Source organism: Neoarius graeffei, chromosome 27, assembly GCF_027579695.1.
Source record: "Neoarius graeffei isolate fNeoGra1 chromosome 27, fNeoGra1.pri, whole genome shotgun sequence".
Classification (NCBI taxonomy): Eukaryota; Metazoa; Chordata; class Actinopteri; order Siluriformes; family Ariidae; genus Neoarius; species Neoarius graeffei.
This window is the reverse complement of record NC_083595.1, coordinates 44,245,090-44,267,404: the sequence shown is the minus strand read 5'-3', so window position 1 is coordinate 44,267,404 and position 22,315 is coordinate 44,245,090. Positions and strand designations below refer to the sequence as shown.

Here is a 22,315-nt window from a genome sequence, read left to right as displayed (position 1 = left end):
ACGTTGTATAGTGCGTCTTTCTTTTTCCATGTCTCATAACTCGCTGCTGTAACAACAAAATTTCCCAGCTTGGGATCAGTCAGTCAGTCAATCTTAGCAAAATGGCAATACAAAATATGACTGGACCATTAGCACCACCTCCTGGAAGCTCAGAGCTCTTCCATACATTTCATCTCCAAAAAAAATGCTTTCATATGGAAATTACAGAATGGCAAAAAGCTCTAATGTGGATAATGTGGTTGGGTAGTTTTAGTAATGAAATATTTAACACCATGCATTAAATACACGTGTTTAATAATGAAATCCAATGACAGATTTAAACACAGATTCCATACAACTCTCTCAAACACAATCAGGAATACAGAAACTCATTTTTACAGCACGGGATACCTGAACGCGAGGTCATATTTAAATCATATTCTTACAGAGGTCTGACTTTTCACAAGTGGCTCTCGTTGATAAAATTTGATCTACACCATAAGTTAGTCAACGCTAATTTACAAAAAGAGAAGAGCACAATTCACATTAGCTTCAACACAGAGTAATGCATTCATACACAAGATAAAGCAACACTTGTGGGTTTATATCACAGAATTTCATGTTCAGGGGTTGTTCCCCCCCCTCCCCAACTAATGCTTTCTTAATACTCATAACAACTGGATAATTCAGAGCAAGAGAAATAATCGTGCTGGAATTCGCTTTACAAAGAGAAAGTGACATGTCTATACAGCAAGGTTTCATATGGAAACATTCAGAAATTAAAATTCTTTAGTACAATAAGCCATGGATGTACAGACATGTGAAAACATGGAATGTTTGACTCAATCGCTCATAATCCTCAAGTCAGTAAAATGTCCAATTACGCTCTTTTGCTTTACCCATAGTGATGTTCCACGAATCAGTACTCAAGACCTTCAGCCCATCTGTATATTAATGCATTAAAATAAAAGACAAACAGTAGCTCAGCTGATTTACAAGGAAAAATCTGTTGCGTATGAGTGCAGTACCAGGATGTCAAACAATACAGACATTAAACATGGCAACTCCAACATAACATCGGTGTGATGCGTGATCAATTCTACTTTGATCCCCAAGTACCAGAGTAAAGTGTTTAACACTTTAACCGAACCAAGAACCACCACCAAGGACGATTCTCTCCAAGGCAGGCTGTAAACGCGTTCAATCTCAACCAGAGAAAGCTGTTGCCTGAAAGCTGCACTTCTACACAAACATACATCATTAGATATTATAGAAATGATTCAAAATATACAGCACTTATAAATAACAGGGTGTGAATGACAATTTGAGACAAGAGTTAATGAGCGGGTTGAAGATTAGAAAATGGGGATATAGTTGTCGATCTTGGCGCGGTGTCTCTGCGCGATACACTCTGCAATCCACACGATGTTGCGGCATTCCTGCTCCTTCAGCTTCACATACGCGTAGAACACACTGAAGTGGAACTGGTTAAGGAAGGCCAGTTTGTTCAGCTTCACCTGCACACATCAGAGACATGGAGGTTAAAATGTAGAATCTCAACCTGTTGTTTGCTAATGCAACACTACCAAGACAGTTTATTATTAGCTCATCCGGCCGATGGGTGATGAGTTGATGCCATCATCACGTGTCGTCCATCAGTCATCATCTACATTTCACAAAAATCACTTTTCAAATCTTCAACAGCTTATTCTTTTTGGCAGGAAGGTAGGTCTGCCTGGTGTGCATATAGCTTCTACCCAAGTTTGCATAATTGCAATTAATAAATGACGATATGATGCAATTAAGCCCTAATGAGCAGTTTCCACACAAATCGCTTCTTCTCCCTCAATTCTTCACCGATTTTTATTTTTTCTGATATGAAGATAAGGGAACCTAGTAGGGCTGCTCGATATTGGAAAAAATCAAGATCACGATTTTTTCAGTAAATATCGATATCGCGATTTTTAAAACGATATTTATACACCTTTTTTTTAAAAGCCCCGATCATCAACACCCGAGGCACCAGGTCACATTTTTTATAGTACAGGCCTCATAGGCTACCTGTCAACCCTTCCCGTTGTACCCTGAAACGCCTTTTACTTAAACTATTTACTGTGCAAGCACATAGGCTCACGTTCTCCTCGCTCAACATTTCCGATCACAGAGGATGGAGCCAGCGCTGGTATTACCAGTGATTACTGCGTAACGTCCACACTGGCTCGTAGCCAGCCAATGATAAAATCTCTCTCTCACACACACTACAACGTAAGCTTGTGTGTTGTTAAGACACCAACATTAAACACGCACACACACGGACTGGCCATCGGGAGTAGCGGGAGTTTTCCCGGTGGTTCAGCGTGGGCCGGCGGAGAAAAAAAAAAAAAACAGTTGCGCGCTGGCCTTTAATATGATAAGCAATGTTAACAGTTTCTTTAAGAAACAGTTAACATTGCTTATTACAGTTGCGCGCTGGCCTTTAATATGATAAGCAATGTTAACAGTTTAGAAACTGTTAACATTGCTTATCATATTAAAGGCCAGCGCGCAACTGTTTTTTTTTTTTTTTCTCCGCCGGCCCACACTGAACCACCGGGAAAACTCCCGCTACTCCCGATGGCCAGTCCGTGTGTGAACACGCACAATATAGAGACAAGTCCTTAAGAATTAACATACATGAAAATAGCTCAGCGGCATGTAAACATTCCCTGAAAGTGTAGGTGGCACTGCGGCTAGATGCTACGTGAAATGGCACAAGGCAAACACCATGCTTCGCTCAGTCAACAGACAAAATCCACGAACCCAGTAGTCCTCCTACTACTGTGGGTTAGTGTTCTGTGGCCAAAAACACCCTATGCACAGTCATTCCAAAACATCCCCACTAGTTGCAGGTTATGTCTCAAATACAGATATGCGTTGTGGATTAAGCGATCTATTTTCAAGCATCAGGCTTCTCTTCCTTCATCTTCCAAATGTGGACTCCGCTATCTTTTTGGCATGTCAGCATTGAAATACCATTTGCAGAGATATTTCACTCGCCATTAGGAAAAGTAAAAGCAACACATGATTAGGGCTACATGATTAGCAGGGGGACACCGTTTTAAGCGCACGGAATTTTAAAAACAATGTAATTACATCTGAGTCCGTCTACATCGCGCAATAAACCCGTCCTTAGCAGAACCTACTTCAAAGCATGATGCTAGCTGCAGATGCACAAGTCAAAATCAAATGAACCCAACATGCCGCGGCGGGCAACATTAATAACCAAATTGCCTTACCTTAAAACGCTGCCTTGACCACAGGACGACTCGCAATTATTCCACTTAAATCCACACGGTTTAACACATCTAACACAGCTAGCAAGCTGGATATGTGCTAATATTGTTGTGCTTGTTTTCTTCCGTAGATGCCATTTTTACATTACCCAGTCCCACATCCAAAATATGACGTAAATATATGTTAATTGTATTATTATAACTATTAGCAAGCAAATCAAACAACATATTAACAAATCAATATATCAAATCACCCGACACGTATGAAAACAGAAGAACTGATTTTTTACTGTTGGAGATATCGCGGGAGTAGAATGGATGACGTATACAAGGCTACGGTGTGCCTTAGGGGACAGAAGGGTTGTTTTACCTTACAAATGACAAAAAATCGTTTCATATCGATATTATGAATTTTGATATCGTTTGACACCAATATCGATATCGTGATAAAAATACGATATATTGCACAGCTCTAGAACCTAGGGTACATATAACTTCTACCCAGATTTGCTTAATAGGCCATTTGCAGGAATTGGTCACGTGTCAATTTTCCCCAATAGCAACAAGCCCGTGGTGGGCAGGCTAACTTGACATTCCTTGACAACCATAAGAGTTTGACTGGCGATGCGAAGCAATCCATTTCTATAATAGCTGTTTTTACCTTTTCTACTGTCTTTTTTGACCTGAATGTGTGTGTACAGTGGTGCTTGAAAGTTTGTGAAACCTTTAGAATTTTCTCTATTTCTGCATAAATATGACCTAAAACATCAGATTTTCACACAAGTACATAAAGAGAACACAGTTAAACAAATGAGACAAAAATATTATACTTGGTCTTTTATTTATTGAGGAAAATGATCCAATATTACATATCTGTGAGTGGCAAAAGTATGTGAACCTTTGCTTTCAGTATCTGGTGTGACCCTCTTGTGCAGCAATAACTGCAACTAAACGTTTCCGGTAACTGTTGATCAGTCCTGCACACCGGCTTGGAGGAATTTTAGCCCATTCCTCCGTACAGAACAGCTTCAACTCTGGGATGTCAGTGGGTTTCCTCACATGAACTGCTCACTTCAGGTCCTTCCACAACATTTCCATTGGATTAAGGTCAGGACTTTGGCTTGGCCATTCCAAAACATTAACTTTATTCTTCTTTAACCATTCATTGGTAGAATGACTTGTGTGCTTAGGGTCGTTGTCTTGCTGCATGACCCACCTTCTCTTGAGATTCAGTTCATGGACAGATGTCCTGACATTTTGCTTTAGAATTTGCTGGTATAATTCAGAATTCATTGTTCCATCAGTGATTGCAAGCAGTCCTGGCCCAGATGCAGCAAAACAGCCCCAAACCATGTTTCACAGATGGGATAAGGTTCTTATGCCGGAATGCAGTGTCTTCCTTTCTCCAAACATAACGCTTCTCATTTAAACCAAAAAGTTCTATTTTGGTCTCATCCATCCACAAAACATTTTTCCAATAGCCTTCTGGCTTGTCCACGTGCTCTTTAGCAAACTGCAGACGAGCAGCAATGTTCTTTTTGGAGAGCAGTGGCTTTCTCCTTGCAACCCTGCCATTCACACCATTGTTGTTCACTGTTCTCCTGATGGTGGACTCATGAACATTATCCAATGTGACAGAAGCCTTCAGTTGCTTAGAAGTTACCCTGGGGTCCTTCGTGACCTCACCGACTATTACACGCCTTGCTCTTGGAGTGATCTTTGTTGGTCAACCACTCCTGGGGAGGGTAACAATGGTCTTGAATTTCCTCCACTTGTACACAATCTGTCTGACTGTGGATTGGTGGAGTCCAGACTCTCTAGAGATGGTTTTGTAACCTTTTCCAGCCTGATGAGCATCAACAACGCTTTTTCTGAGGTCCTCAGAAATCTCCTTTGTTTGTGCTATGATACACTTCCACAAACATGGTGTTGTGAAGATCAGACTTTGATAGATCCCTGTTCTTTAAATAAAACAGGGTGCCCACTCACACCTGATTGTCATCCCATTGATTGAAAACACCTGACTCTAATTTCACCTTCAAATTAACTGCTAATCCTAGAGGCTCACATACTTTTGCCACTCACAGATATGTAATATTGGATCATTTTCTCAATAAATAAAATGACCAAGTAAAATATTTTTGTCTCATATGTTTAACTGGGTTCTCTTGATCTACTTTTAGGACTTGTGTGAAAATCTGATGTTTTAGGTCATATTTATGCAAAAATATAAATTCTATAGGGTTCACAAACTTTCAAGCACCACTGTACTTGGAAAAAGTTTGTGGTTTTAACTTCTGTCGTAAGTTAAAGCGAATCATGACGCGAATAAATCTGCTTCTTATTGGCTAAAAAGACATCTACAGATATCTGTATTTATTTTCAAGAATCTTCACACATTAAGCGAATGATAAAGGTAGAAAAGGAGACATTGTAAGTTATAAACGTCTGAGAAATCCGCCATTTCGCACGGGAATTTCTTTTGGCGGTGACCAACTTGAGTCCAAAAAACACTCTTTTACGGCCAATGATTCGCTTTAACTTACGACAGAAGTTAAAACCACAAACTTTTTCCAAGTACACACAAAAATTCAGGTCAAAAAAAGACAGCAGAAAACAGCTATTGTAGAAATGGATTGCTTCGCATCGCCAGTCAAACTCTTATGGTTGTCAAGGAATGTCAAGTTAGCCTGCCCACCACGGGCTTGTTGCTATGGGGAAAATTGACACGTGACCATTTCCTGCAAATGGCCTATTACAATTATTAATTAAGTTATGGACTAATTAAGCCTTATTGAGCAGTTCAACAGAAATCGCTTCTTCTCGGTCAATTCTTCGCTGTTTTGGATTCTTTCTGCAAATAGGTCGGTGTTCCTAGTGTGTGTGTATATAGCTTATATATATATATATATATATATATATATATATATATATATATATATATATATATATATATATATATTTTTTTTTTTTTTTGCATATAGTGTATATAGCTTGCAACATTTATTGCACAAGGTGGGCCGGAGTGAGCTATGCCGTCATTGACACTCTCGTTATTATTATTATAATATAATCCCAGAAGCAAACATTGTGGTCCTTTTGGTCCTCTTTAAACTCATAGTCTCCTCTGTCCTCTTTCATGATCATGCTCACCTCGTGCTCAAAGAAGCGATCCTCCAGCGTTTTATCTCCTGGGTTACTCCCAGCACCCTCAAACAGAAGCTTGTATTCCTAAGAAAAAACATTAAAAAACAGAAAAGATGCTTTTGGCATAATGTGGCCTTGTCACACATTTCCTAAAACACATCAAAGTGCTCCTTGCAGCTTAAAAGACTAACTGCCACGAATTGGGAAAATGGTACTGAAAAGCCGTCCAGAAATTAAAGCTATTATTAAAAAGCTTTAATTTTATTTTAATTTATTAATTTAATTTTTATTTGATTTCCTAAAATAATATTTAAATATTTTCTGTCAAAATGCCTTGACTACATTTTCTATATTCCACATCTAGGGCTGAGGGATACAGCCCCATAAGCAAAAGCATTTTTTTTTAACTAAAATTAACTTACATCTCATGTAAACTGACAACATTTAAATTAAATCACTTTATATAACCTATGTTTGTGCTAGTGTTCTGTGAGAACTTACAGGATAGTAGTCAGCAACCGCTTTGACCTGCTCATAGTCATCAGCGCGTGCCAGCTGTGCTAAGCCTTCTGGGTAAAGCTTTCCACAGTGAGGGAAGAGTTTAGCCCGGTCCTCTTTAGACAACTCCGTCCCAAATGAGTTGATGGTGATGATAAAGGCTCTCCGGTCTGCTTCAAACTGAATGAGGGGAGGAAGGAAAAAACAAACAAACAAACAAAAAAAAACCTCCTTTAGAATACAAGCAGTAGTAAAGCATCATCATTCTAGCAGAACAGAGACGGAATGCATTGAAGGATGAGCATTATTTTCCCATTTTCTTATACCCATGTTGCAAAATATTATTTATATATTATTAAAAACGTCATACACAATTGATTTATAGTAGTTTCATTATCTGTGAAGCAAGTTCATTCCTGTTATTCCCTACATCTATAAAATCACTCACTCTCTCATTGTAGGAAAATTTAAAAATTAAAAATAAATAAATAAATGCAGATTGTCATATTACAGAGAAATTGCAATACCCGTTTGTCCTGAAAAATTTCCAGTGGCAAAGAAGTTAAACTTATAGCTTTAACTTTTCCAGTTATAAAGGAGCGACACTGGAGACTGTGTCCCAAAAAAAATTATTTATATATATATATATATATATATATATATATATATATATATATATATATATATATATGTGTGTGTGTGTGTGTGTGTGTGTGTGTGTATGTGAAGTCCTCCATACACACCTGTCTAAGTTGTTACGACAGAAATGACAACATACTCGAACAAACACACACAAACCCTGCAACTCGCCTTGCAGCTAACACTATTGACAGAGTTGTTGCTATAAAAAATGAACTGACACCTTATGATAGGTTTTAAAATGCACTGTACCAAAGGCTTACTCACTTCCAGAATAGGGCACATTGTGTCTGCTGTGGTCCCACCTAGATTGGTGCAGAACTTATAAAAGGCCTCAAGATAAGCCTGAAAAAGCACAAAAGAAAAAACATTCATCCACTGTAACAGTTCTCTCATTTCCTGCTTATTAACGGCACTGAAAGATTCTCCTAGAGAAGGGAGTTGCGGTTCTTACCTTGTACAGGGTGTTACGGATGATCTCGATGTTCATCTCATCAAGATCCTGCTCGGAGATGCAATCCTGGAAGAAAGCAGCTGAAACAAGACAGAAGTGTAAGTAATGTAGTGCAATGTGTGTCCTATAAACGTTAAAGCAATCAACACCAAGCTCATTCAGATCGTGCCACAGCTTTGGTAGTAGATTAGCCGCTGACTCAAAACTAAGTGCAATGCCATCACGCACACAATGTGGCTGTGTTTTTGTTTTGCTTTAATGAAACAGTATTAAATCTACTAATGCGAAAAATCTGAAAAGACAAACATGATGTAATCTGTTTGATGAGGTCTTGATACACAATGATGAAGGCTTGTGTGATATTACCATATTACACTGTTACAATATCCAGACATGTTTACTATGATTATTTAACAGTTATTCACCAAAGGCTCAGTGAATATCATGAATATCATGGGAAAATATCAGACCGAGGTCTTTCTGTACATACTGTCAAGACCTCGGTCTGCTATTTTCCCGTAAAGACCTCGCGCTCAGTTAATAAGTAGTTAATAATAACAACAGAGACGAAGTCGAGGTTATTATTCACCGATATTCACTGAGCCTGAGATGGATAATTGTTTTAGTATTTATAAAATACATAGGGCCAAATTACTCATTTCTGATTGGTCAATCAAGGAGGGCTTTTTTCCTTAACATGGGGCCATATTTCTGAAATGCTATTAGCTAGTTTGTTGCTTGGTTCCGGTTACAAAAATTAGCAAATTGTCAACAAAATTGCTTTCGTAAAGAAGTTCCAATAAAATTTTGTAAACCACTTTCAAAATCCTCGTGTCGCTGTGTCATGATGAAAGAAGCTTTAGAAACTGATTCAAACATGCAAGATAGTCTCGCGCCCTGATTGGTTCAGAAAACGTGAATGACAAAATGTTGTGAACTTGAATGGCTTCCGAAGTATGAATTTGGCCCTATACATCATAAACTAGTAACCGTATGGTTCCTCGTAAAATTAAGGATCAATTTTACTCGTGATTTCAAAGTTTTGAATTTTCAAAACCTCGAAATCCCTCGTGAAATTAATCCTTAATTTTACTCTGCCCCATACGATTACCTATACAAATACACGGGTGATTAAAAAAAAAATCATATTAAAAGAATAATTTATTTCAATCTTCAAAAGCAGCATGCAAATGTAATGCATGCAGGCTTGTCTCACTTTTCTATGCCAAGTCACATAAAATACTTTGTTCTGAAATAGATAAATCACCTTATCTTTGAATAGTTTTAGATCAAACTTCATAACATCTTTATTGCCTTTAAGAACAGCATTTTCTTTCATAATTTCTAATTCTTCCTCACTTACGGTGACAAAGCGATTGGCCGCCATTTTGCCAAGTCGCTCAAGGTGATGATCGAGAAATAATCCTAATCTCTCAACCAATCAGCATGTGTGATTTCTTCTAATCACCTCCGTATTTTATTATTATTATTAATTTCCTTAATCGCTGTCGAGTGCACGCCCTGCTGCCTGTGACCTCTGTAATGTAAATGCTAATAAAAATTAACTTGTATTCCCAAACCTGACAGTCTTTGTACAGGAGTGCCACAACTGAACATTGGCATACCCTGCTATGAGACAAAATTCAAAAAGAGCAGTCTTTTTCTCCTTAATAAGAAAAACAAATGAGCAAATCGACAAATTAATCATCAGGTCACCACTCAAGTTAATTTCTTACCCAGTGGTGTATCAACCAGGATGGCATTGTAAAGCTCAGCAGGGGTCTGGGCAATATTGACTGCCTCCATCTGCTCAAAGCTGCCCAGTGGGTGGCATTTAGGCACCAGCTCTGAGATAGCCCTCTGGTGCAGCGTGCCCGTGATCAGGAGGATGACATTATCAATCATGTAGCTGTACCTGTGATAAGAGCATGACAGGTTTTACACAGAAAAATAAAAAAAAAGTTCTTATCGCTGACAAACAAACAGCCTTTAAATTCAATCCTGCTTCCTGATATTAACACAAAATAGGCATACTTGCAAAAAGAAGGAAATACTTAATGTTCACAAACAACAACAACAGAAAAGTCTGGAAACTAGTGATATCACAAGTGTTCACATGGAAATTCATCCTACACGTGATGCATTGTGCAATTATAACATTCTGCTAAACTATTGTTTGAAAGCTGCATGATTAACTAAGTCAAAGCCTGAACATTACAGGTCAGTGAGCTTATATTGTCCAGCTGTGTGTGTGAGAAAGAGGCGCGAATATTTACCCCCCACCCAACTAAGGGCCCGGTCCCACAACACCGATAACTATAACTACAGCTATGACTATATCTCTGCCTGAATTTAGTTCCAGTCTGGAGCAGTCACACCACAACTATAATCCCGATTATAATATCGCTTTGTCCTGCCACTCAGGTAAATAAATGCACGCAACTTAGGAATAGTCATGGAAGTTTTTTCCAAGCAGTAGCACATTATTCCGGATCGTACTGTACAGCTTGGACTCAAAAACAACCCATGTACACACTCCCGGTGGTTGATAAAATACGGATGGGTCACAGACTGCAAAAATATAATAAAAAAGGATCCAAAATATGGAGCGGTTACAGATTTTAATACAGATACATCATGGATGCTAATAATTCACGGATATTTCAGTATATTACAGATTGGTTACTGATTTCATATGGATGATGCATCACGGACAAAAAATTAAGAAGTCTAAAACAATTAAATATTTGGACTGCCGAAGTTCATAATTAAAATATCTTACCTGCATTTATATGTTTACTTTATTAATTCGCGATTGAAATTTCACAGAAAATCACATATCCGTGAATAAAAGAGCCATACTTTGTATTATATTATTTTTTTTTTATTTTCTGTGACTCCATATTCCATGACTTCATGATGCAACAAAGATGTACAAAGATGCCTGGGGAAAAACAGCACGTGCTCAAACAACGTCACATGTAAACAATTACCTGATTGGTCAGATGTTTTATTGGATCAGGTCCAGGTCTGGAAAAATCGCTCCAGAAGCAATCTCATCGATACGGATAAACCCAGGCCTGGGCTATAGGTATCATTATCGGTCTGGTGTGACCACCAACCACAAACTGCAGGGGACTGATTTATTTATTTACAGTTATCGGTACTGTGGGACCAAGCCTTAATCTGATTCGATTATTTTCTTGTAAATTTTACTCAGCTAAATTCAAAAACTGAATTATTTACGTGATGAAATCCATGAAGCTGGCCAAAGGCTCATATGACTGGTTCCTCATGTGGCGGAACTCCACCACCATCTTCTCCTTCAGCTTGTCATCAATGACAGACACGGTGAGGGGAGACGCTTCGTTGGCCAGAAAGCTTCCATAATCCGTGCTCTGCAGGTGAAGCTTCAGATCTGAGGAGAAGACAAAAACCACAAACTGAAGCAGCACAAAATCAATTATCTTCACACTGAATATGAATAGTTTTTAGTCTTCAACCTTAACTCCAATGCTGAAATGAGGAACCTACTTATGGCCCTTTTCCACTACCCTTTTTCAGCTCACTTCAGTTCGCTTCAGCTCACTTCAGCCCGACACGGCTCGTGTTTCGACTACCTTAGAGCAGCACGACTCAGCTCGCTTCAGCCCTGCTTAGCACCCAAAACTCGCACGGTTTTGGAGTAGGGCTGAAGCGAGCCAAACCGAGCCGAGTGGGGCTAGAGGCGTGAGCAGACACTCCCCTGTGCACTGATTGGTGAGGAGGAGTGTCCTCACATGCCCACACACGCCCCGCGAGCACGCTGGGATCTGTAAACACCGTAAACCCGGAAGAAGAATTACGAATTACGAGAATTTCTGAAGCCTTATGCACCTTGCCTCATCTATACGCTCTTGCCAGTATCTGTTGGCGTTGTCGGTGACAACAAGCCACAGCACCAAGACCAGCAACACTAACGACTCCATGTCCTCCATGTTTATTGTTTACTATCCGGGTCGTGAGACTACCGCTTAAAAGGTCACTGATGTCACTGTTTGCACCGCCTAACGACATCACGTGACGTCCACCCACTTTCGCTAACTCCACCCAATGTGTCCACCCACTTCCAGCCAGCACGGTTCAGCGTGGTTGTAGTCGAAATGCAACTCCAACAGCCCCACTCAGCTCGACTCAGCCCAACTCAGCACGGCACGGCTCAGCCCAACTCAGCCGCGTTTGTAGTGGAAAAGCGGCATTAGTTATTACTTACCTCAATAATCTTACTGTGTATATTTGTGTTTGTATTACTTTTTTATTGAAGTACTTTTATACTTTTTATAAATACTTTAGTAAATTTAACTGAGCATCTGCTGGCTTGTTCTAAACGTCATCTCACTGCACTTGTACAGTGACAGTAAAGGCATCTTGTATATAAGCAACTTTAATTCACAAGCAATATTTAGATCCTCTGGTCAGTGAGAGACGACAAAAGCACACCTCAGGTCGCGCTCACACCTGGCATCAACATGCATCCATGATGAGCCGATTCTAAGTGGTACAGGTGTAAACAGGGTCAAATCCATCTCAAAGACATATTGTGATCTAAAAGCTCGAACCACATTCAGAAGTGGTCTGGGATGTGTATAGCTACACCACATTTGTAGCGTGAACGCAAATACATTTCGATCCATCCCGGACAGCAACATACGATATGACCGCCCGATCGACTGCATCATCGCCACTGTGAGACTGTTGGGAAATCATGCTGAACTGATAATGTTCCGCTATACACCGATAATAACTCTCCACTGCACAGCTACAGCATTCTGTAGGGTCTTGTGGCTAAAACAGTAGAAATGAAATCAGGTGCTTTTTGTAGCTTCTTTCATTGTCTCATCTCTGATGGAAGCCTGACGTTATAAATGTGCAAGAACACCCTCGTCCTGCACTAAATGCTGTACCAAATCTGAACGCAAATAGTCACAGAATATGCATGAATTCAAAATTCCAGGTGTGAATGACAATGCGTCTTGGATGTCCATGTCCAAGTGGATCACTCGAGACAGATGTTGATACTATGCATGAACTCGGTGCTCACAGAATTGAAATACTCCCACATTCAACAGGTTCTCTGGATTCTTCTTCTCTTTTCCATACTCACAAAACTTTGTGTGGGTGCAATTCATGGCATCTTGCTCTCATTTTTATGTGATACTTCTCTGCATGTTCTCTATTAAAAGGGACGGTTTAAATGCCACATGTTGTTTAATCCAGTGACTTATGCTGTAGGAAGATACTTTCACAGAACACAGCTTGTAGTCCACCATCAATACATCCACCAAGGAGGCTTTGTTTTTGGTGTGGTTTGTGAATTTGTCTCCGACTCAAAGCAGTATTGCACAAAACTTACTGAACCAATTTCCATGAAACTTAGTGGAATGGTGTCGCATGGGCCAAGGAAGAACATTTTGGTGCAGATCTGAATCATGGGACGGATCCAAGACTCCAGTTTCACTTTTACTAATGTTGCCTTGGCTGAAGTCTGCACTCAACAACGCAATACATCTCAAAAATCCAGTAGATGGCAGTAGAGTTCAAGAGTGAGAAAACATAGCCAGTGTAGAAATACGATGACTCCATAATCACAACCCATATTCTTGGTTTGCAATAGAGGTCACTTCTGGTAGTGATCCGCCTCATTATGTATTCAGATTTCCAGCTGACGGGCAGGCATCGTACTTGTTTACAGTCGCTTCTTGTGTTTTGTCTCCAAATACGCCAGACTGTTGCTCTGTATTTGGGAGTTCAAACCGATCAAATTGAGAATAAGACAAAAGGTATTATATGATACTAAAAGAAATCGTGCATAAGGGTGAAAGAACAAAAACTCTCGCAAATCTTTCACTGTGTTCGAAAGGAATCGAGAGTCCACATGCTTGTGTTTGCAGCGATCATTTTGTTAAAGGTATGTACATCAATTTTATGGATCTCAAATCAAAAGTTATCTTCATAAGAATGCCTACAGCAGCACCGACTTGAATCGCGTACTACACTTTGGCTTACATTACTTACCCTCGCAAAAATAAGATTGGAATAAGACTTCTAAAGGACAATGTCAAGAGCCCAGCCACAAAAAAAAAAAGTTACAGGCGTCAAGACTTCTTAAAGCTTTCATTTGATTCTTCGTGTAAAACAGTGTTGGGACAACCAGATAATTGGAAAGGTCTGGAAACTGTAGTGTGTTTGGAAAGTTGTTGAAATCACTTGAAAAGTCCGTTTTTTTTTTTTTAAAGCTGTAGGGGGCCAATCCATCGCATAAATATTTATTTTTCTTGATATCTCGATTTTGCTTTTGGTTCTAGTCTGTTAACAGTCATATGCAGAATGTTTTCCACAAGATGACGACGGACGTGTGCTTGGCTCAGACACCATCTTTAATTGTTACCCGTCACTTGGAAACCGGAAATGAACCAGGAGGCAAAAAAAGTCACGTGATTGCAAACAAAGAATTAATAGATACCAATAATTCTCCAGGACACACATATAGACATATTCTAGTAGCTTTGGAAATGTAAAGTGGATTCGGTTGCATATCATAGAAGAGTCAATTATTGTCCTTGATGGAGGTCCTTGCTCTCCAAGTGCCCTTCGAATTCATCCTGAAATCGTGTGTACTTTGTTCATTAGTGCACCAATGTACATTATGTTTAGGTCACACAGTATCACATGGTACTGGATGTTGGTTATAAGAGCAATAACTGGGCACAGTACTGAACCGATACTCTTCTTTTGACTGCTCCCGATTACGGTTCACCACAGCGGATCTTTCATCTCCATTGCTCCCTGTCTTCCGCATCCTTCTCTACCACACCTGCCACTTTCATGTCCTCTCTCACCACATCCATGCATCTCCTCTTTGGCCTTCCTTGTTTTCATTTGCCTGGCAGCTCCATCCTCAACATTCTCCTTCCAACGTGCTCTGCATCTCTTCTCAGGATGTGCCCATACCATCTCAGTCTCATCTCTCTTAGCTTCATTCCCAAGCTCTCCGCATGCGCTGTCCCTCTGATGTGCTCGTTCCTTATCCTGTCCAACCTCCCATCGCAAACCTTAATATCCTCAACTCCGCCTCCTGTCTCTTCGTTAAGGGTACGGTCTCCAATCCATACATCACAGCTGGTCTCTCTACTGTCTTATACATCTTACCTTTCACTTTTGCTGGGACTTTCCGATCACAAATGACTCCCGAAATCCTTCTCCAACTGCTCCACCCTCTTTCTCACCCCATTTTCCTGCACAGTTGACCCCAGGTACTTGAATTCACCAACTTTCTTTACGTCTACTCCTTGCATCTTCACTACACTCTCATCCCCATTCTCATTGATGCACATGTATTCTGTTTTGCTACTGCTCACCTTCATTCCTCTTTGTTCCAATGCATACCTCCATCTCTCCAAGCCCAGCTCAACCTCCTTTCTACTTTCACCACATATCACAATATCATCCGCAAACATCATGTTCCATGGTGACTCTTGCCTCACTTCGTCCGTCAAGCTATAGTACTGAACCGATACCTGATACCAATATCAGTATTGATCCAATCCTACACTGGACATCTAGGCAACTCTTTAGTGCACGGTAGCGGTGTTAAAACCTGTTCCATCTCAGAGTGGGAACAATCAGACAACTTGCATGTATTTCTTTTTTCCAAGATTGTGACAGAACTGTTTCCAGTTCCTCAAACTAAGAGGCTGAAAATCCCTGTGACTCAGAAAATACCAGTAATGGTGACAGTTTGTATTGTAGTTCATCAAGATGGCTGGAAAACATTTTTACACCTGTTTAATCTCGCCTTGAAGACATTATTTGAATAAAACATGGTGTCGTGTAAAAATGGGTTAATGAGGATTTCAGGCCATTGTCGTGTTGTGAAAGATTAGCTATACCTTAGTTAGCATAGCTTCATCACGTGACCGGTTAGTATCACTGGAAATGTCAGGTTTGGGAGGATTTCCGTAATATAAAAAAAAAAAAGTCACAAGACAAAGAAATTTTACACTGAGGCTTGTATGTGAGCAGGTCAACAAAACAGGCGGCCTTAATATTTATCTCACAGGAAGTACACGTCAAATAAACGAACTCAATACGTGCTAGCATAGACGACTAGCCAGCTAGCATGGTTTGCTATGCTAGCTTGCTATCTGATGACGTTTTGATGTTGAATCCAGTAACACGGTTCTTAGTATGTTTTAGTTTGACATTTATACAACTCTATGCTGTACAATTTGAACATTTAAACAGAATGTATTGAGAGCAGGATTAGATTAGCTAGCTAGCTTTATTAAAATGCTTTGTGCTAGCTCAAACTGCTGTGTAGCTAGCTAAGCTAGTCTTAACTTCGTGCAATAAAAAAAGCGAAAGATAATACGTAAATAATTGTGTGTGTGTGTAAAACAAAATGTGGAATGATATGAAGGTCGGACAGCTAGCAAAGAAACCATGACTATCCAAGCTCACTCACCTTCTAATGTTTCACACTGAACCAGGTTCAAGTAATCACCCTGAGTGAGGATTCCAGCCTTAAAACCTCTCACCAATCCTTCCAAATAGCCATTATCCACATTAAAATATAACTCCGAAAACGGCATAATGAATATTTCTCAAATCTCTCTAGATACAGGGTATTAAATCCTTAACACGGCGAGAGAGTGTGTCTGAGGGCCAGACTGCAGAGGAACAGAGCTGCTCATGTGACAGATCACGTGATCTAGCTGTGCACATCCGAGTCACTCTCATAAACTAATACTGTGCAAAAGTCTTAGCACCCTGTTTGTTTGTTTTTTCATACAAACGTTGTTATAGATTTCTACTTTATGACTTCTACATTACCGAGTCAGTACAAAAACATTTTAGAGTCCCAAACGTTCGTTTTCCAGCACAAAATTAAATGTTACAGAAAATAAACAAGTGTTGCCAACCAGAACAAACCTCGCCCAGCAACACTTATTTTATACCTATATGTTTATAATAGGGCGGCACGGTGATGTAGTGGTTAGCGCTGTCGCCAAACAGCAAGAAGGTCCGGGTTCGAACCCCATGGCTGGCGAGGGCCTTTCTGTGCGGAGTTTGCATGGTGTCCGCGTGGGTTTCCTCTGGGTGCTCCGGTTTCCCCCACAGTCCAAAGACATGCAGGTTAGGTTAACTGGTGACTCTAAATTGACCGTAGGTGTGAATGGTTGTCTGTGTCTATGTGTCAGCCCTGTGATGACCTGGCGACTTGTCCAGGGTGTACCCCACCTTTCGCCCGTAGTCAGCTGGGATAGGCTCCAGCTTGCTTGCGACCCTGTAGAACAGGATAAAGTGGCTAGAGATAATGAGATGAGATGTTTATCCATCCTGGTGCCCTGTGTCTGGTCGGAGTTTTATCGCCCCACTCCTGTGAAGGACGGCCCCATGAGGACAGTTGAGGGTTATACCTGTTAAAACTGTTAATATTATAGTCAGGCTGTCTGTTGTTGCCCAAATGAGGATGGGTTCCCTTTTGAGTCTGGTTCCTCTCGAGGTTTCTTCCTCATGTCGTCTGAGGGAGTTTTTCCTTGCCACCGTCGCCACAGGCTTGCTCATTGGGGATAGATTAGGGATAAAATTAGCTCATGTTTTAAGTCGTTCAAATTCTGTAAAGCTGCTTTGCGACAATGTTTATTGTTAAAAGCGCTGTACAAATAAACTTGATTTGAAACTTGATGTTTATAATGGCAATATTTCTCAATCATCAGCTGTCAGGTTATAGTCCTATGAAAATCCACGACCTTGAGTTTGACATTTCAAAGTCATTCAAGGTCAAAGGTCATGGCAGCAACTGAAAGCCTATATGGGACGACTTATATGTTGATAATGGTAAACATCTAGCTATCGTGAGCCATTTTAAAGTTATAGCGCTTTGAAAACCCATGACCTTCAGTTTGACCTTTCAAAGGTCATGGCACCAAATGAAAGCCCATATGGCACTTCTTATAAGTTGATAATGGTAAATATCTGTCTACCATCAACCGTTTTCAAGTTACAGCCCTCTGAAAAGCTGTGACCTTGAGGTTGACCTTTCAAGGTCACTCAAGGTCAAAGATCATGGCACCAAATGAAAGCTCATATGGCACTTCTTATAAGTTGATAATGGTAAATATCTGTCTACCATCAACCGTTTTCAAGTTACAGCCCTCTGAAAAGCCGTGACCTTGAGGTTGACCTTTCAAGGTCACTCAAGGTCAAAGATCATGGCACCAAATGAAAGCCCATATGGCACTTCTTATAATTTGATAATGGTAAATATCTGTCTACCATCAACCGTTTTCAAGTTACAGCCCTCTGAAAATCCGTGACCTTGAGTTTGACCTTTCAAGGTCACTCAAGGTCAAAGATCATGGTGCCAAATGAAAGGCTATATGGGAGTTTGTATATGCTCATAATAGTAAACATCTGTCTATCAGCAACTGTTTTTGAGTTATAATGGAAAATATGTTATTTTGACAGAAAGTTTGACCTTTCCGGTGACCTTGACCTTCACCTTGACCCGATTACCCCCCAAAATTTAATTATGTAATCTACAGACCATTGCCCACCTACCCTGAAAATTTGAAGTCAATCGGTGCAACCGTCTAGACGCTAGATTGTTAACAGACAGACACACAGATAAACAAACCGCACTGATTACAATACCTCACCTCGCTTACACCGTCCAGGGCGAGGTAAAAAAAACTTTGTATCTGATCAGCATATTCTATAAGAGACCACATTTCAGATTAAAAAAGAAAACATAATGAAGGTGACTGGGTTTTAGTGCAAAATTAAGAAGCAAGTGTGACAGTCATGTGTTGGTGGCTATGCCACAGGGTGTGTGTGATGCGTAAGTGTGATAGAAGTAGAGTAGTTTGAAGTTTTGCTTGCAACTATCTGCTTTCAGATACTGCCACTGGCTAGCCTTTGGCGAAAAAGAGAGCTGAGTGCGTAAGCTTCTCCCTGCCAGTACATAGCCTCTCCACCACCAAGACTCTCATAGTGCATCCTCGTGGCAACACACGGTGACTGGGCATCCTACGACCCCAGGCTAAACTGTGAGGGATCTCGGAGCAGCAAAGGCCCAAGATGTGCAGTGCACAGGCCCACCGGCATGTGGACACACCCTGGTGCTGCACCAACCTTGCCCCAGCCATGGGTTAAAATGCCAGGCACATGGAGCTCATAGCCTTGGGAGGCAGTCCATCAAAGAGAAAGGAAGCTCTGATGTCAAACCCGGGAAGACAGGGCTCGTTAACTTTGGCAAGTCACGAGTCTATGGGAAGGAAAACCCTACACAAATGACCCTGGTCCTCCAGGTTGGGGGTTGGGCGTAGGGCCAACAACCCCACCCCGTAAAAAGGCACAAGTTACAGAAACGCCAAGAAATAAAGACACCTTAGTCCTGGGTAGAGATGGGTCTTCAGCAAGAAGAAGTATGATGCTGGGTGGTAGAGCTGATAGCCCAAGATCGAGATGCCTGGAGACCCCTTGTTGGCGGCCAATGCCCCAGGAGGGGTAGAAGGTGAAAGTAAGTAAGTAAAAGTAAGTGTGACAGTCAAAGTGTCCAGAAGAACTGTGGCTGGTTCTGTAAGATGCTCAGTAAAACCTACAGCTCATTTCTGCATAAAACTGCACTCATTGTACCTGAGACTACTATTTTTTTTAAGCAAAGGGTTGTCTCACACCAAATATTGACTTTGTTTCATTTATTATGGCTTACTGCTTACTGTTTATAGTATTTTTTTAAATGTTGAAACATTTAATTTCATTATTTTAAGCCATTTTTTGTCTGATAATCAGATATTACATGTAGTTTACCATTATACATGGAATTAAAGAAGTGGTGGCACGGTGGTGTAGTGTTTATTCTAATATGTGGCTTGGTGGAGGTATGCACTCTACCGGGTGCCCTTCTAGTTATATCTCTTGTTTGTTTTTTCTTGGCGCATACTAGGGAATTAGGTTTTTTTTTTCTAAATTGAACATTGATCCATGATTGTTTCCATTTGTTTCACCACACAATGTCCATCCATCCATTATCCAGTCCCCCCAGGATTTCGCGGGCCTTTTTTGTGATTGTTGCGGGCTAAAATGTCTGATGCTGCAGGGGGTTTTCCAAAAAATTGCGATGAAAGTTGCGGGTTTTTTTAGGTTTTTGTTGCGATTATATTGTGGGAGGAAGTGAAAGTTGAGAGAAATTGTTGCGATTTTCTCTTTTTGTGATTAAAATTGAGTGATATGTTAAATATTAAGTTATTACTGAAAAACTATTGATTAAAAAAACAAAGACACTGAGAAATGGTCCTATAAACAACTTTACCAGTATAAAAGATTACCAGGACTACAAAAATGCAGAAAAATAGGCTTTACTTATCCAAATGCACCTGTTGGTTCAAAAGTTAAAGTGCATAGAACCTCACAGCACAACATGAAGTTACCTTAAAATATAATATAAATGCCTCAGCTTTCATGTAAGAAAAAAAAAACTATTAATACTAGTACTGTGTACAGGCAGTCTCTCCTGAAGACTAAATTAAACAATAATTATAAACTAATAAAATAAATGGCTCAGGCTTCATAGAAGAAAAAAAAACAATTTGAACAGAATCTCACAGTATGATGCTGAAGCGAATTCAGGGCGGTGTTGCAATTATATTCAATCACCACAACTTTCCCCCAAATTTGACCAATCGTTGGCGTCGTCTTGAGGTGACGTCGATGTAGAATGTCCCTTAGGTGTAGGTGGAGCACAGAGGACGGCAGGACAAAGCTTCAGGTAAGGAACAGGCTTTATTGCCAGGCTTTTCAGTTTAACAATATTTCAGCAAAAACACACACACACGCTGTGTTCTCGTCCCTGGAAGAGCTCCCCTCTGCTCTCCCTAAATAGGGCGCAGTTACTGGGAAGACACACAAACACAGGTTAATTACCATCAGGTGTAGTGATTCTGCCACTCACCTTCCCTGGCTCCGCCCTCCTGTCACAGACCAGCACTTGACCACGCCCCTGCTGCCACATACCCCCACCGCCCGACTCAGGCCGGGCGGCCGTCCGGCCTGCAGCCGACTCCCCCCCCCCCCCCCCCTTGGCGGGAGAGGAAGTCCGCTACGACCATCTGCGCCCTCGGCCTGTGGACCACCTTGAAATTGAAGGGTTGGAGTGCCAGATACCAACGGGTGATCCGCGCGTTGGCATCTTTCATGCAGTGGAGCCACTGGAGGGGCGCGTGGTCCGAACAGAGGGTGAAAGGGCGCCCCAGCAGGTAGTAACGGAGGGCGAGGACCGCCCACTTGATCGCTAGACATTCCTTTTCAATAGTGCTGTAGCGCCCCTCATGCACCGACAGCTTCCTGCTAATGTACAGGATGGGGCGGTCCTCCCCCTCCACCTCCTGGGACAACACCGCCCCCAGCCCTCTGTCCGACGCGTCGGTCTGCAACACGAAAGGGAGAGAAAAGTCAGGGGAGTGTAATAGTGGCCCCCCACACAGTGCAGCCTTTACCTCAGAGAAAGCCCGCTGGCACTGCTCCGTCCACTGGACCGGGTCTGGTGCCCCCTTTTTAGTGAGGTCAGTCAGCGGGCTGGTGACGTCCGAATAATTAGGTATAAACCTACGATAGTAGCCAGCCAGCCCCAGGAGCTGTCTCACCCACTTTTTGGTCTTGGGCCTCGGGCAGGCCGCAATCGCTGCTGTCTTATTAATTTGGGGCCGCACTTGCCCGTTGCCCAAGTGGAAGCCCAGATACCGTACTTCCACCCATCCAATCGCACACTTCTTCGGGTTGGCAGTGAGACCCGCCCGCCTCAGCGACCTAAGGACGGCCCTCAGGTGTTGCAAGTGCCGCTGCCAGTCGTTACTATAAACGATTATATCGTCCAGATATGCAGCCGCGTAGGTGGCGTGGGGCCGGAGGACCCTGTCCATCAGCCGCTGAAACGTAGCAGGCACCCCAAACAGCCCAAAAGGAAGTGTGACGAATTGGTGTAAGCCGAACGGAGTGGAAAAGGCCGTTTTTTCCCGGGATAGTGGAGTCAAGGGGATCTGCCAATATCCCTTCGTCAAATCCAGTGTCGAATAAAAGCGAGCCGTGCCTAGTCGATCGAGCAGCTCGTCAATACGAGGCATTGGGTACGCGTCGAATTTAGACACCGCGCTGACTTTTCTATAGTCCACACAGAACCGGACCGACCCGTCGGCCTTGGGGACCAAGACCACTGGGCTGCTCCAGTCACTGTGGGACTCCTCAACGATGCCCATTTCGAGCATGGTCTGGAGTTCTTCCCGAACCA

General features: G+C 41.4%; 1 protein-coding gene across 1 annotated transcript; it reads right to left on the bottom strand.

Moving 5' to 3' along the window:
* Positions 1 to 277: 277 nt before the first annotated feature.
* On the bottom strand, positions 278 to 16,727 carry atp6v0d1 (ATPase H+ transporting V0 subunit d1). The gene is made up of 8 exons (XM_060911232.1): positions 16,493 to 16,727; positions 11,236 to 11,407; positions 9,726 to 9,904; positions 7,990 to 8,069; positions 7,803 to 7,880; positions 6,900 to 7,076; positions 6,405 to 6,482; positions 278 to 1,496 (listed from the first exon to the last, which is right to left on the bottom strand). The coding sequence occupies exons 1-8, from the start codon at positions 16,617 to 16,619 to the stop codon at positions 1,335 to 1,337; spliced, it is 1,053 nt and encodes a 350-aa protein (XP_060767215.1). The 5' UTR covers positions 16,620 to 16,727; the 3' UTR covers positions 278 to 1,334.
* Between the last annotated feature and the right edge of the window lie 5,588 nt (positions 16,728 to 22,315).

Excerpts from the sequence above, each read along its gene's own strand:
- atp6v0d1 (XM_060911232.1), bottom strand. The coding sequence starts at position 16,619 with ATGCCGTTTTCGGAGTTATATTTTAATGTGGATAATGGCTATTTGGAA. Across the intron at positions 11,408-16,492 it reads TCAGTGTGAAACATTAGAAG|ATCTGAAGCTTCACCTGCAG; the intron begins GTGAGTGAGCTT and ends TCTTCTCCTCAG. Across the intron at positions 6,483-6,899 it reads CGGTTGCTGACTACTATCCT|GAATACAAGCTTCTGTTTGA; the intron begins GTAAGTTCTCAC and ends GTTTTTTCTTAG.